Source organism: Protopterus annectens, chromosome 3.part1, assembly GCF_019279795.1.
Source record: "Protopterus annectens isolate FY-2018-M chromosome 3.part1, PAN1.0, whole genome shotgun sequence".
Classification (NCBI taxonomy): Eukaryota; Metazoa; Chordata; order Ceratodontiformes; family Protopteridae; genus Protopterus; species Protopterus annectens.
Genome location: NC_056732.1, coordinates 284,281,682 through 284,298,357, shown reverse-complemented (window position 1 = coordinate 284,298,357; position 16,676 = coordinate 284,281,682). Strand labels below are relative to the sequence as shown.

At 45.0% G+C, this 16,676-nt stretch overlaps 1 protein-coding gene across 1 annotated transcript in view; it reads right to left on the bottom strand.

The window, feature by feature from the left end:
* The window catches only part of TMEM106B (transmembrane protein 106B), a 913,836-nt gene that overhangs the window by 682,782 nt on the left and 214,378 nt on the right, over positions 1-16,676 (bottom strand). Inside the window, exon 2 of the mRNA XM_044066752.1 lies at positions 11,754-11,992. Coding sequence (XP_043922687.1) covers positions 11,754-11,973 — 220 coding nt within the window. The 5' untranslated portion in view covers positions 11,974-11,992. The remainder of the gene's footprint in view (positions 1-11,753; positions 11,993-16,676) is intronic.

Genomic DNA, 16,676 nt, shown 5'->3' with positions numbered 1-16,676 from the left:
CAATTTCTGCTAAAACGAGGTGGTTGTACCTGTAGAAAAGCCTTGACAGTTTGCATTGATTTAGCTTTTTCTTCCATTTTCCGTAGTATCTCCTCAACATTAGTACCAAATAGTACATCCTTTTGTAAAGGAGCATCTAGTAGTTTAGCTTTAACATGATCAGGCAAGCTTTGTTCCCTAAGCCAGGCATGTCTACGAATGACTGATCCTGTAACAGCAGCTCTACTTGAGGCCTCTAAGGCATCATAGCCACATTGTAAGGTGTGCTTACCCACTTGTTCTGCACTATGCATCATATCCTGCAATTCCTTCAAATCTGGTTGTTCAGGTTGAGACATTTTATTTCTTAATTGTGATAACAGAAACTGTTGATATTTAAGCATATGGAACTGACAATTTAAGGCCCTCATGGCTAGGGTGGCCGAGGTGTATACCTTTTTTCCCCACCTTTCTAAGGATCTAGATTCTCTTTCGGAAGGTAGTGGATTCTTAGCAGTAGAGGCCTTCATGCCCTTGGGGCCTTGAGAAATGGTTTCAGGGTCAGCATTATGGCTTTTGAGAAACTGGTGAGAGGTAGGAACTCTGTAGTACCTATCAGGTTTGACTGAGGCAGGAGGCAGGGAATCCGGGTTAAGACAAGCCTCCGAGTAAACATCATCAAGTATGTCCAAGACAGGAGGTATAGCCAGAGGTCTGTGTTGAGATAACAAAAGAAATTCCTTAAGCCTTTTCTTGGAATCAGAAAAGTCTTGGCCTTCCCAATGGAAGTGTTCCCTCAAGGTGTGTAAGGTTTCCCCAAAAGAAAACTCCTCTGGGGGAGATACAGAAGGAATGGACTGTTCAGCATCAGAATCTTCATAAGGGGAGTACGAGTGTTCCTCTACATCAGAATGTTCTGAGAAAATGGAGCCCTGTTCAGAAGAGGGAGAATCTTCTTCCACTCTCGGTCTCTTGTCTGGAGGGGGGTTGAGAACCCCTGATAAGAGTAATTAAATCCTCAGCCATTTTAAGCATCTGCTTTTTAGGCATGGGGCCTGGGGATGGGCCCTGAGCAACAGGCCTCTTGGGATGCATGGCTGATTTGGACTTAGTAAAGGCCTTAATGGAAAAGGAAGATGAGGGTCTAAAGACACCCTGGGTGGAAGTGGACCTGTCCACAACAGGAGGCTCAACACTCACAGTGGCTTCGGTGGTTGTAGTCAGAGTAAGGGCCGAGGTACCTGCGGTCTCGGTTACAGAAGACACCGCCAAGGAAGTGTCGTCGGTAGTCAGGGACTGCATAGGCGTCTCACTGAGAACCGGACCACGTGTAGCCGGTTTTGCCGTGGTGTCGGTGGAGACCGCAGACCTCGCGTGCCGGTCCTTGTCCTTCCGTTTTTTGGACAAAACGGTAGTCAGAGTCTCCGACGACATTTTGTAATCAAAGACTTTACCAAAATAATGTTGGGCGAACTCCGCCCGACGCTTAATAGTGCGTTTATTGAAAGTAGCGCAAAAGCAACAGCCCGAGACGTCGTGGTCTGGGCCTAAACAAGGTATGCAGAGGGAATGGAAATCCTTATGCGGTATTTGCTTCCCACAAGAAATACAATTGTTAACTTTGTCTGACATCGGACTGAGGCAAGAAAAGTTTCCCCAACGGGGTACTTGAATTAAAGAAGACTTCGGTTTCCAATTTTTCGTAAATTCAGGAGCTGGCCGACCGGCACTTGCGAACTGCTTCTGCTTCGGGCACCGCGCGGCAAAAAAGACTGGAGAAAATGGCGTCGGCTGTGTCTTATATACCCCTCAAAAAAACGAAAGAAACCACAAACTTGGAAAAACAAAACAGTGATACTATCGAACAAATCACGCCAGTCTCGATAGTATCACTGTTTTGTTTCTTATATACCCCTGTCGCAGTGACGTCAGAAAAGAAGGGACAACAACCGACGCAGGACCTAGACTTTGGAATTCGGCCGACTGAGGGACCGCCTGACGGCAGAGAACCCATATGTGATTACTGCAGCTGTATGCACGATGAACATCTAGAGAGTCTCTCGGGGACTTCCCCAGAGGGGGGATCAGAGCGACGTAATCGTTGCATTTCGTGTTTGAAGGAGAGGCAAAAAGATCGCAACAAGGTCGCCCCCATCGGGCAAATACTTGCTCTGCCACTCGGTGGTTGAGAGACCACTCATAAGGAGTCAGGATAGTACGACTGAGCCTGTCTGCTAAAATGTTGGACCATCCCAGAATGTGCGTTGCTATGAGAAAGCGGTTGGTGGAAATCGCCCATTCCCACACTCTCATGGCCTCGCGGCAAAGGGGGTAAGACCTGGTTCCCCCCTGTTTGTTGATGTACCAGACTACCGACATGTTGTCTGTCTGTACTGCAATTGTTCCTACTGGAAGAGAGTTGTGTAGTGCTTGCAACGTCAAAAGCACCGCTCTCATCTCTAGGACGTTGATATGCAGAGAGGTCTCTACGTTGTTCCAAGTGCCTTGGACTGTTCTGCCTGAAAAATGCCCCCACCCCAGGCGAGAAGCGTCCGTGGTCACTGTGTCGACTGGTGGAGGTAGTGAGAAGGGACGGCCCGTGTGGAGGTTGGGAGAATGGAGCCACCACAGGAGCAATTTTCTGCAAACCTTGCTTAAGGAAACGGGGTGAGACAGAGGGTTGCAAGACAGGGACCATTGTACCTGGAGGGTCCACTGTAGAACCCTCATGTTCAACCGGGCCAATGGCAGAAGAGGGATTGCAGCCGCCATAGATCCTAGGGCCCTCAGAATCAATTCCGCTGAAGGAGTTTGCAGTTGGAGAATGGCCTGCACATGTAACATCAGGTTCCAAAGTCGATCTGGAGTCAAGAAGGCAAGCATCTGTCTGGAATCCAGTCTTGCCCCTATAAAATCTAGCATCTGTGTAGGGATGAGAGAGGATTTGGTCATGTTGATGGTTAATCCTAACAGTGGAGCCAGACCGAGAAAATAGTCCCTGCCTGAGCAAAGTAGATGCCTTGTTGGGGCTGTGAGGAGCCAGTCGTCCAGGTATGGAAAGACCTGAATTCCCTGGAGTCTCAGGTGGGCCGCTACTATCACTAGGACCTTGGTGAACAGCCTGGGGGCTGAGGTGAGACCGAAGGGGAGGACCCTGAATTGAAAGTGACTGGCTCCCAGCCGGAAGCAGAGGAACCTCCTGGAACGCCTGTCCACTAGAACGTGATAGTACGCATCCTTGAGGTCTATAGAGCACATCCAGTCGTCCTCCCGCAATAAGGGGAGGACGGATTGCAACGTGACCATTCGGAACTTTTGTTTGGGTACCGCCAGGTTTAGGAAAGAGAGGTCAAGATGGACCTAAAGTCCCCGTCTTTTGGCACCAGAAAGAACCTGGAGTAAAACCCTGATCCGACTTGATCTGGGGACGGGCTGGATGGCTCTTTTGTAGAAGCTGCTGAATTTCTGCAGCGCCGCCTCTTTGACTGGGTGGGATGTCGGGAAGACTTCTGATTCTGGGGTTGGCTATGAAGGGAATTAGGTAACCTCTGGATATAATGCGAAGCACCCAGCGATCTGTTGTTATGGACTCCCATTTTGCCAGGTGCTTCGAAAAATGCCCCCCGACTGCCTCCAGAGTGGAGCAGTCGGGAAACCCCTCAGGAGTTCTGCGTGGGCCTCTCAGAGAAAGGTTCTCTGGACCCAAAATTCCTAGGACCCCCTCTGCCTCTGGGGTGGCGTCCTCCCTGTCCTCCTCTGCCACGAGAGGACTGGTTGTCCTGAGCAGACTGAGATTGATGCGATTTTCGGAACCACATCTTCTGACCCTTTTGGTTCTTGGAAGAGGACCTCTGGGGTGCAGAGAAGCGGACTCTGACGGCAGACAAGATCTTCCCGTCTTTCTTACTCTGGACAAGAGTGTCGCGAACGGTTTTGCCGAACAGTGCAGAACCATCAAGAGGGGCATTCGCGAATGATGCCTTAAAGGGTTCCGAGAAGTCACAGTGACGGAGTCAGGCCTGTCTCCTCATGACAAGCCCGACTCCACCTGCTCTAGCGGCTCCCTCTGTAGCATGAGACAATAGCCACATAGAGGTATTCGAGATAGAGCGGAGGGTGGCCACTCAGGAAGAGTACAAATCCTTGTCTCCCTCCGACATGGACCCCGGGGGGGAAGCAGCGTACTCCTTAATTAGGTCCCACTGCATCCTAATAACGTGTGCCATATAGTTCAAGGCCCTCATAGAGAAGGTCGCTGAACTGAAGGCCCGCTTCCCAAGACGGTCCATCACGCGAGACTCCTTGCTCGGACGATGAACCGTGGGGCTCTCCTGAGCCAACTCTTTCTTAGTGGCTGCAGACACCAACATGGCATCCACAGGGGGACCTCTGCTCCAATGTGATCTCTCTGCAGGGGGGCTCAAAATTTTGTCTGGGCGCTTGGGGATCAGCTCTACGGTGTCCGGTTCCTTCCAAGCCCTAGAGGATATGAGATCCACCAGGGGGTCGGGTGGAGGGGACACCCAAGAGGTAGATGGTCCTGCCTCGAACGCATCAAGGAATACGGACTCGTCAGAGGAAGCCTTGGGGGCAGACCACCCACCTCTGATTTTGAGCATTTCCATGATGTCTCCAAAGGAGTCATCCTCAGGGGGTGATCTCGGGGAGCCTTCCCCTTCATCCAAGTCCGTATCTTCTGTGAGACTCTCAGGGGAGTCTATGTGCCTCCTTTTGCACTTTGCCTTGTGGGGAATCTCCTCAGGGGGGCTGTCCAAGGAGTCCTCACGGGCTGTAATCTGTTCCACTAGAACTCCTAAAGGCGCTGAGACAGACTGCCCAGAGGGCCGGGTGAGGGGAGCCAGGACCAGATGAGGAGTGCAGGAGGGAGCTGAAGCCAGGACCGGAGGCCTGGAAGCACTCGACAGTGCCCTCTCCACCACAGCGAAAGCAGAGGGGGAGCCGCTCTCAGACAGATCCGAGATCAGACTCCCACTCTGATCCGAAGCGGGGATCGGACCCGGCGCCAAGAACGTCGGATCCGAAGGACCAGTGTGCTCTGACCGGGACAGAGCCGAAAGCACACAGAATCCCTCGGATCCAAAGCTCGGCCCACAGCTCCGAGAGGTCGGATCCGACAGACTCGGCTCCGACCTACCCCAGATCCAACGTGGCGTGGCTCGGCTCAGAGCGCTCCAAGCCCGGAATGCGGGTCGGAGAAGGAGCTATAGGAGCGAAAAAGTGGGTCGAGCTCCCCCCCAGAGGAGGGGGGGGAGGCAAGAGCACTCCCATCTGCATCTGGGCCTGGATGAATCTCCTCATCATCTGGTCCATATCCGCGTCAGACATGCTAAAAGTGGACCTCGACGAGACCACCGAGGCAGACCTGGAGTGTCGCCTCGATGACCTCGACGGGGACCGGATCACCTCCTCCTCGGGTCCCGGGGAGAAACAAGGGGATCGGATCCGAGGAGGAGGAGATCGAGAAGACTTAGACGGGGAAGCCCTCTTGGTGGGCGGGGCCAATGAAGAGTCCTCGGCACGCCGCTTACGGTGCTTCTCCCGCCGCTTCTCTTTCCTGGCCTCCCTATCCTCCGGAGCCGAAGCGGGAGGTTGAGTCCCGGTCGGAGGAAGGGAGGCAGGGGTGACCGCTACCAGGGGGGGGGTAGCGGCACAGCACCGGAGGCGAAGCAGAGTCTGGGGGTAGAAGGCCCGCCAGAACTAGCTTCGACCTTCGATCCTTGAGTGCCCTGGGGTTGAATGCCGCGCAAATCGCGCAACCCGAAGAGAGGTGTTCAACCCCAAGGCACCTAACGCACCAAGTGTGGCCATCAGCCAGTGAAAGCTTGTGACCACACTCGGTGCATTTTGAAAAAATTGCCTTAGGGGCCTCCGACATACTGTAGTGAAAGCACACTCACTAGGCCCATAATTCAGTCACACACACATGCTACGACCAGCGGGGGAGGGAGAATTATTCTAAAATTAAAACAAATATGTTATATCTATAAAGGAAGAAAGGATAAACCTATCACACACACAACCAGTCACTCAGAAGAAAAATACAAAAAACTTTTTTCCTCACAAAACTGAACCTAGCTGTTGCTTGAAGAGCGGCAAACTAGATCTGAGGTCAGTCAGGGCAGGCAGGGGATTGTGGGTAAGGGGGAGGAGCTAGGAGCTCGGATCTATGCTATGTTAGAAGTTGCCGGCTCGGATCCGTATCCCACAGGTTGCTGACAAATGAAGTTCCTACTTCAGATTAGCTTTTAAGTATAAGCGCTCAGTGTCTCATTTAAATTACCTTCAAAATCTCCTGCCCTTAGTAAGGACATCACAATCTGCAGAACAAAGAGACCAAGATTACGCAAATAAGAATGAATGTTGTTTTGGCTCCAAATGTACCGTTTGGAATTGTGGCCAAAAAGTTTAACCTTGGTCTCATCAGACCGTAACACATTATCCACATATGCTTTTGGGAAACTTTATGCATTGTTTTGCAAATTTTAGCCGGGCATGGATGTTTTTCTGTGTAATAAAAGGCTTCCATCTTGCAACCCTACCCCATAGCCCAGATATATGGAGAATATGGGAGATTTTTGTCACATGTAGTACACATCCAGTACTTGCTAGAAATTCCTGCTGCTCCTTCAGTGTTGCTGTAGTTCTCTTGGCAGCCTCCCTGACTAGTTTTAGTCTGGTCTTTTCATCAATTTTGGAGGGACGTCCAGTTCTTTGCAATGTCACTGCTGTCCCATATTTTTGCCACTTTTTGATGACTGCCTTCACTGTGTTCCATGGTATATCCAATGCTGTGGAAATTTTTTTGCACCCTTCTTCTGACTGATACCTTTCAACAATGAGATCCCTTTGATACTTTGTAAGCTCTCTGCGAACCATGGCTTTTGCTGTAACAGGCAACCTCCGTAAATGTCAAGAAAATCCTACTAGGACAGCTTAACTTTATTTGGGGTTAATCAGAGTCTCTTTAATTGATGGCAGGTGTGTACCCAAGAAGATTGAATGCTGTGATTAAATCAAAAGGTGCTTCAACAAAGTATCAGTTACGGGTGTGCACACCTATGCAACCAGCTTATTGTACATTTTTTATTTTTCATATTTTTCCCCTAACAGATTTGTTTTTCAATTGAATTTTACAGGTTATAGATCACATTAAAAGTGGGAAAAGTTTTGAAATGATTTATTATGGTCTCATTTTTTATATCACAATAACCTAGCATTTTAACAGGGGTGTGTACACTTTTTTTTATATCCACTGTAGGTTAAATCCATCACCATGAAGGTGAGCTTGCTTCTAGTGTGGTTTTGACAAGCCTTCTGTAAGTTGGGGAGCACATAAAGCATTCCACTGTTCAGAAATGAGGACATATCAACAACTGTCTCAGTGATAAGGATGATGGACTCCACCATCAAGTTCTCAGGATCAACCATAATGTATTCTGTGAGCACTGGTCAAGTACAACAGCAAAATAACTACCAGTCAGAATATGAACATTTCTGTACTTTACTAATGGCCTACTTATGAGCACCTCGAGGCTGAAGATTCCAGGCGTCAGTCAGACTAAGAAACCATTTCTACCACAAAGTATAGGGTTAAGTAAATCAACTACAAATAGTTTCCTCAAGTCCGTACGACCTGCTGCCCACACATCTTTTGCTTGGGTTAGGCAACTTAGGCTTGACTACTGCTTCCTCTAAATGGCTGCAGTGTTAGTGTGCTTTGTAAACTGCAATAACAATAATAAAAATAATAGAAAAATGGACTTTAAAGTGCATATTTCTATCTGAGTGTCATTTCAATCTCAGAGGTATTATATGCATAAGGTAGACCTGAGGCAAGGCCCCATGTAATGGCCGCAGGGGGACTTTTTCGGGTCTTACACACGAGTACCGAGTAGTTTAGTCATAAGGGATCATCAGCACAGGCATATCAAGTTAAGTGCCTGGCCTTGGTTGCTTTTAGGAGAGTTAGTAGAGATCAAATCAGAGACCCTTTACACTGAAAAGAAACTCTCCCGGTAGAACAAACTGACTTGCCATTAATCTGGACCTAGAGGGTACTCAAACTGCAGCATGTGAAATCCTTTTCTACTTTCAAAAATAAAAAGGCAGTGAGAATACTAATTTTCTCTTAAATTCACCTATCAATGATGATAAGGTTGAAAGTTCTGCTTAACCTCTAACAAGAGAAACGTATGCAGTTCCTATAACTGTGACAACAATGTTGTGAACTTGTTGACTCTTGAATTAAATTAAAATATTCCCAACCAAACTTTATGCACTCGATGTACTGTGCTCATCTTGGCTGAAAAGTAGAAGACACCAATCTCACCACTTTCACAGTTAACGGCCTTCAAATTAATCCTGGTCATCTTCTTCACAATGCATTCTGTTTTACTGCCTGCAGTGGTTTTCTGCTTTGAGGATTATCTTGCGATGCCCTGGTGAATATACTGATATTGATGGTGGCCAGTTCACATTATATAAATACAAGACTGATGTTGGTGACTCTTTTTATGCACCTTTATCATCAACTTCTGTGTCCCAGAAATCAGTCATTGGAGGCACCACTGTATCTTACAAGAAATATGAGGATTTAATTGCTTTTTTATTTTTATCTGGTATGGTCTCCTTTTCATAGGATCTTTTCAAAAAGATTTCTCCATCTTCTAATAAGGAAGTTCTGCAGTTGTCTCCTGCATGGACCTCTTAACTATCCCTATTTTGGAGGTGTGCTCCTATCTTCACGTCTGATTTAGTATGTTCCTATATTTGAATGTATGCCCTAATTTCAGACTTGATTTATCCATTCACACTTTTCTGAATCCTCCTCCATCACACTTTATTTCTGATGCTGTCTAGTACACAGAAAGCCATACTTAAAAAGCCAACATAGTAGTGGCACAAATAAATTAAAGAAGCAAAAGTAAATGACCCCGTGTGGTAAAATATTGCAAACAGGTCACTGAAGTCTAAAAATTTTACACTGTGTCTTTTTTACACTGTCTCTTTGATAATGTGCTTATATTTTCTCATTATTTTTGTCATACTGTCTTTTAAACATAAAATTCTGAGTAGTATCTTACATTCCCAATGAAAGTGAGAAGAGGTATGTGCAACTGGGTATTCAGTTTTTTATGCTAATTAGATGTCCAGATATTTGGCTAGATGTATCTACTTTTCAGTGGCCTTTGTACGTATTTTTAATGACTGCAGGTTGAGAGGTATGCTCTCACAAGAGATTTAGAAGGCATAAGCCACAACAAGGAAGAACAGTGGCAGGCTCAGGACACACTGGGGGGATTACATCTACTCATCTGGCCTGGTAACATGTTGAGATTCCCTAAAATAAGCTGGCAACTGTTTCTGGGATACAAAAATCTGGTCTAGCCTGCTCAGCTTACTAGAACTGTGACCTTCACTACCACAAGTTGAGCAGCCAAGTGCTCCGGATTGTGTGGAACGCTCTGCATTGTTGATCAATTAAGCCCACTGTTCTGTTCCGCAATGAGCAGCCGTTGCTCCGCTTTGTGTTTTGACCAGCTTGTAAATCGCATATATAACATAAAACCAAGGCAGTAATTTATTGTATAAATGGATAAGAACTTTCAAGCCTGAATTATAGCTTGCAATGTCTGTAAATATGTAAGTAATACACAGTTTTTTTACACACACTGCAACATAGACGGAACTTAAGATGGACTGCTTTCCTAACTGTTCTAGTTGCAATCTCATCTACCTTGCTATTTGCAAAACATGTACATGTTCTTATGCGGGTAAGACGAGTAGCCCTCACTATGTGAGCGGGTCTGTGAACAATTATATGCTATCAGAAGAGCAGACAAAAATAATACACTTGCTAAAGATGTTAATAGGTGTGGTCTTACACATGCCTTTGCTTTTTTGGTTCTACAGTAATTAAATGAAGATTTTAGAATCTTAGATCTGAAGAAGCACCTGATCCAGCATCCACATCCAAATGAGGAAGGAGTCAATCCCAAGTTAATAAAATGAGTCATCTGGTCCTAAGAAAAGGAAAGCTGAAGGTCATCTGCAAAGCATTAATACTGAATTACTGGTGATACTTGGAGCGGGGGACAACTCCCTGTAAGTAAATTAAGCAAGTGCAACTTATGCAGTTTGCAGTAAGCGATCCTCTTTATTTCTAGGGGCACCTGTGTTGATCTCTCCCTTCCTACAGCACTCTCCCTTACAGAAATGTACTTATTCATTCTCTAATTACCGCTTAAAACAATTTGATGTAGGGAAAATGCGCTTCATGTGAAAGTGTCTATGTGAAAAAAGTAAATAGAGCGTATGGTTTATTGGATCTGCTAGTAGCACACAGATGCAGCAGCGCACATTTCAATCAAAGCCAATTTCTCAGGAAATCTTATAGTTGTCTGTAAACCTGTAGGAAGGGGCGTAAGTATTTTACAGGTATTTTTGTGATAACTGGTAAGGCAGTATACCTCTGATCTTGTCAGCATAAGAAATCTGGACAAAACCAGAAACAACGGGGAGACAAAGGCCAAAAATAGAGACAGATTTTAAATATTGCTCCTATAAGCTTAGAAAGTTGTTAGACTAACAGGTTTTGCATTATTGCGTATTTTCTGAAGGACATGATGTCTGAAAATGAAATGTCTGTAATTATTTATCGACTTCAATCCTCCATGATTAACCAGAAAGAACACAAATTTTATAAGGAGCAGAAGAAAATATGAGGTAAAAATCTGGACAGTTGAGTGATATGAAAGGCAGCAATATAAGAAACACGAGGCAATCATGGTCCAAACAGAACTGATGCTCTGTTAATATAACTGAGGAGTCTCCTGCCAGAAAGAACACAAATTTTATAAGGAGCAGACAAAATATCAGGTAAAAATCTGGACAGTTGAGTGGTATGAAAGGCAGCAATATAAGAAACACTAGGCAATCATGGTCCAAATGGAACTGATGCTCCGTTAATATAATTGCGGAGTTTCCTGCCATTAGATCTCAATGCGATATTCAGTGGCAGAGTTAACATTATTATTTTTCTACTGTTGATAATTATTTAAATTGGGAGTCATCTACCTTGCTATTTTAGATTCCTTGTTGTTATTCAGATACAACTTACTCACCAGATACACTGAACTGCCCACCATAGCCCCAATGACTCCGGCCACTGCTCCAACCAAGGTGCTCTTCATAACGCTCACCTGTCCATTTGTATGGATGTAGCTGGTGGAGTCCATGATAGAGTATGACCCTAGTCCAATACCATTCACAGTGAATTGGTACAGCAGACCTGGCATCAGCCACTGAGTATGTTGCATTTTATCTATGGTTTCTGCTGGCTTTGTTTTATTTGATGCGTGTCCTATTGAATTTTAAAAATGTACAGTATTCACTAACTTAGTACTTCTGGCAGAAAGCCCGCTTCAACCAGGTCCCATGGAAATGGTACATTTCTGCGTAGTGCGAAAATGGGTGTTCCACATTTTGACTGTTTGTCACACATTGCTAGGGTCTGTGTTCCACAGTGGCCTCTCAAAAGGTTGAGACCTATGACCACAAGGGTTTTAAAAAATGGATGTATGGATGAGTGAGAGAAGTAAAATAAATAATATTTTTTATTGCATGAGCTTTACCTAGCATCACCAACTTAATAAATGCACTACATATCATAATAATTTTAATTTTAAAACAAAAAAAGTCATTTAACTCACATATATTCTGTGATAAATCTTAGTGGCTATAGCACATCATACCTCTTGGAATTCTCCCTGTTCCTTGACATGTTGGGCATGTGACACTGTCTCTTCCTGTGAACTCCACATATGGAAACTGTGACACATCACCATGTCTTCCATCTTCACTGTGGCCATCAGGTTGGATAAGCACTTTCCTATCAGTATCGGGATGAGTACAATTGTCAACTGCATCTTCCTTAGACTTGTACAATGGCAAATGAGAAAAAGACTTCCCCATTATTGTTTAATGCAGTTGCCTATAATGATAAAAGCAACGTGACTTTTGTGAATAAACAATGCACTAGAACTTCAATGCAAGAATTACAAAATTCAATGATACTGGTTAAAAATGTAGCTACTGCAATACAGACACTTGACAACAAGTTTTAAAATGCTATATTTCATGTGTAGTACAAATATAAAGCTTGAAAGGCATATCAAAGCTGGAACAGAATAACCAGTAACCAAGTGTTATGAACTTTCTCTTGGTACACAGCACAGTAACACTTATTGATACAGTCACCTGATGGAAGATCAGTATTAACAAGTTTAAACTACTGGACTATCTGATATCTAAAAGTGATAAAGTCCACTGTGTCTCCACTCTTAATTAGAAAAAATATTTATTTTAAAAGTTGTACTACAGCTGTAACTTCAGTGAGAAAGAGTCTGTTGCTTCTAGCAAGATAAGAGTGCGAAAACGAAAGTTATGTACTCATCATAACGATAGCTCAGTGTTCTCCATCTCTATCTGGTTCAAACTGTGGGAATTCGGATCCAAGTCAACCAATTCTAAAGTCTTTAGCCCATCTTGCCTCTGCCTCCCTTACCCATAAAGTACAGTTTTGTACCTACCATAAATGTAGATGTTCGAGTGGTTATACTGCTGCAGTCATCACACTTGGGTTATCCTGTCGTCAGGCGGTCAGCAAGTCGGCCGAATCCCAAAGTCCTAGTCCGGTGTCAGTTGTCGTCGCCTCTTTCCTGACGTCAGTGCGACAGGGGTATAAAAAAGACAGCCGACGCCATTTTCTTCAGTTTTTCTTGCCCCAGATGTCAGGTGCCCCCAACTAGGAAGGCAATACAATAGTTATGCAACAATACCTTAAGTAAATAAGCAATAGTACTAGCTGTAAGCAAATACACCATATAAACATGCATCCAATAGATTGATGTACATAGAGTTGTAACTAACACCCTGGTATGTAGAGGAGATGGAGGGAGGGTAACCTGGACTGCAGCAGTATAACCACTCGAACATCTACATTTATGGTAGGTACAAAACTGTACTATGTTCATCGTGCTATACTGCTGCAGTCATCACACTTGGGTAGAGTCCCAAAGCTATGGAAGGGTGGCTGGTACTAAACTGGGTTAGGTGATGCTAGGATGCCCTGCAGAACTGCAGTGGCAAACCAGCTCTGGTTTTTGAGTTTAATGGAAGGTGGTAGTGCTTGGTAAAGGTGTGCACTGAACTCCAAGTAGCTGCCTCCAGATTGTCTTTGGTTGGAACCCCTCTGAGAAAGGCTGCTGAGGTTGCAGTAGCCCTGGTAGAATGGGATCTAATATTGACAGGCACTGTCTTCCCATGGTGTGAGTAGCAAAAGCGGATACAATGTGCTATCCATTTGGAGATGGTGTGTTTTGAAATCACCTTTCCTTGTGAACCTGCAGCATATGATACAAAGAGTTGGTCAGTTTTTCTGAAGGTCTTTGTCTTATCTAAATAGTAACGTAGCTGTCTGAAAATATCCAAAGAGTGAAGGAGCCTTTCTCCTTTATTCTGTGGGTTAGGATAAAAGGTGGGTAAATGAATGGTCTGATTCAAAGTCACACTGGATACTACCTTGAGCATGAAGGTAGGGTTAGTTCGTAAGGAGACTCTGTCCTGATGGAAAATGATTAAAGGTTCCACTGCCATAAGTGCCTGTAGTTCTGAGACCCTGCGTGCTGAGGTAATAGCCAGTACCCAAAGCTGTTTTCCAAGACAAGTATTGTAGTTCTGCTGAGAAGGCTGGTTCAAAAGGAGGTAGTGTTAACTTTTCTAAAACGAAGTTCAGGTCCCAAGTTGGTGTTGGTGGTTTTCTGGGGGGTCTTATATTCTTAGCCCCTCTGAGAAACTGCTTAAGTAAAGGGTGTGAGAAAATTGGGGGATCCGTATTATAGTGAGCTGAAATGGCTGAAGCATGGATCTTAATGGAGGAGATGGAAAGGCCTTTGGGTAGCATCTCAGTTAGGTATTGCAGTATGTGAGGAATGTTTGGTGTCCAAGGATTTTGACCTTTAGCCTGGTGCCATGCACAAAATCTTTTCCATTTGTCTGAGTAAGTCTTCCTGGTGCTGGGCCTCCTGACCTCCATAATTACATTCAGGACGTCCTTAGAGAGAAGTGTTGATTGATAATTTAAGGAATTCTCCATGCAGCTAAATTTAAAGTTCTGAGCTGGCTGTGACGGGTTTGATAGTTTTTCTGAGTCAACAGTAGTGGGAATTGAGGCAAGATCCATGGAGGGCTGTGAGTCAAGTTCCTTAGTAATAGGTACCAGTGCTGGCATGGCCAGTCCGGAGCAATGAGAATCATTTGTGGTCTCTCTGATCTGACCTTCAATAATACCTTGGTCAATAGAGATAGTGGAGGGAAGGCATAGACTGTCAGTGTTGTCCAACTGAATGATAGAGCGTCCACTTTCCAGGCTAGGGAGTGATAAGTCCTTGTGCAGAATTTTTGTAATTGGCAATTGTTGGGGGAGGCAAATAGATCTATGTCTGGACATCCCCATCTTTGAGTTATCATTGAAAATACTTGCGGGTATAGTCTCCACTCGTGAGGGTCTACCATATTTCTGCTTAATTCGTCTGCCAATATGTTTTCCTTTCCTGGCAGGAATTGTGCTTGTAGTTGTACATGGTAGGTCAAAGCTGTGTTCCATAAGGTCATGGCCTGTCTGCATAAAGGGTAGGAGTGTGTTCCTCCCTGCTTGTTTATGTACCACATAACTGTGGTGTTGTCTGTCCTTATTAGAAGTTGTCCTGGATGCAAGAGGTCCTTGAAGGCTGTCGGTGCATTTTGCACAGCTAGCATCTCCTTTTGGTTGATGTGAAGATGCATTTGTTTTACAGACCATTTGCCCTGTATGCACTGTCCTGCCATGTGTGCTCCCCAGGCGTAGTCTGAAGAATCTGTTGTCATGGTTTGGTTTGCTGGAGGTAAGATGAAAGGAAGACCCTTGTTTGTTCGACATGCTTGAGCCCACCATAGGAACTCTTTTTGAAGGCAGGGAATGATAGGTATATTTGCTTCGAGGCTGTGCCTGTGTTGAGACCATACACTTTTCAGGTACCATTGTAATTTTCTCATATGCAGCTTTGCATATGGGATTAGTTGAATGCATGATGCCATGAACTCCAATGCCTGCAGGATTTTCCTTGCAGTGAGCTAGGTAAAAGTTGCTATCTTTTTGAAGTATTGAGTCAATTGTTTTTGTTTGTCTGGCGTGAGGTAAGCCAGCTGGGCTGTTGTATTTAAGCTGGCACCCAGGAATATTATCTGTTGCGAGGGTATTAGTTTTGACTTCTTTTTGTTTACTGTGTACCCTAGGCAACTGAGCAGCTGTGTTACAAAAGCCAGATGCTGTAATAGAATGTCCTTGTTGTCCGCTTGGATCACGCAGTCGTCCAGATATGGATAAATTTGTACTCCTCATCTGCAATATGCAATTACTGATGCCAGGCATTTCGTAAATACTCTGGGCGCAGCAGATAAGCCAAAGGGCAATGCACAGAATTGATAATGCGTTGTACCTGCCAAAAATCTGAGATATCTTCTGCAATCTTGTCTGATAGGGACATGCAGGTATGCCTCTTTGAGGTCCAACGTTACCAGCCAAGACTCCTTGCCCAGCATGAGAAGGAGCTGCTGTAGTGTGAGCATTTTGAATTTGGGTACCTCCAGGTATGAGTTCAGAATTGAGAGGTCTAAGATAGGCCTCCAGGCTTTGTCCTTTCTTGGGACTAGAAACAGTCTTGAGTAAAAACCTTGACCTTGCTCTTTTGTAGGTACCTTTTGAATTGCTTTCATATCCATGAGAGCTGAAATTTGCGTTTGAGCCTCTGTCCATTGGTTTGGAGGCAGATTTGGCATGCCTCTCATCCGAGGTAAAGTGTGGAAGTGAAATCTGTAGCCTCGGGTAATAATGTCCAGAATTCATTTGTCCTTTGTTATGATGTGCCAATTTTGTGGAAATAGAGCCAAAGGTGCTGCCAGGGCAATTTTGCTTGGCAGGCGAAGAGGGAAGTCATTGTGTTTGTTTCCTGAAGGGTTGAGATCTTTCATCTCCACCTCTCTGAGTTGCTGTATGCCATTGTCTAGGCCTGAAAGAACCTTGTGGCTGGCCTCTGCCCCTTGGGCGCCTGTACCTACCTCTTTGGGGTCTGTCTAATGCAGGAAAGGACCAGTTTTTTGATGGCCAGTTTCTGCTGAAATGAGGAGGTTGTACCTGTAAAAAATCTGTTTGCATAGATTTTGCCTTTTCTTCCATTTTCTTCAAAACTTCCTCTGCTTTGACACCAAACACATCTTTCTGCAATGGGGCATCCAATAATTTTGCTTTGACATGTTCTGGTAAGGCTTGTTCTTTAAGCCAAGCATGCCTACGTATGACAGACCCTGTGACAGCTGCTCTACATGAGGCTTCCAATGAATCAAAACCACACTGTAAGGTATTTTTTCCCACCTGTTCTGCTGCATGCAGAAAATCCTGCATCTCTTTCAAATCTAGTTGATCTGTCTGAGGGATCAGCTTCTGCTTTAACTGTGTAATCAAATACCGTTGGCATTTTAGCATGTGGAAATGGCAGTTTAGTGCCCTCATGGCCAAAGTGGCAGACGTATACACTTTCTTTCTCCATCTTTCTAATGCTCTGGAATCTCATTCAGAAGGA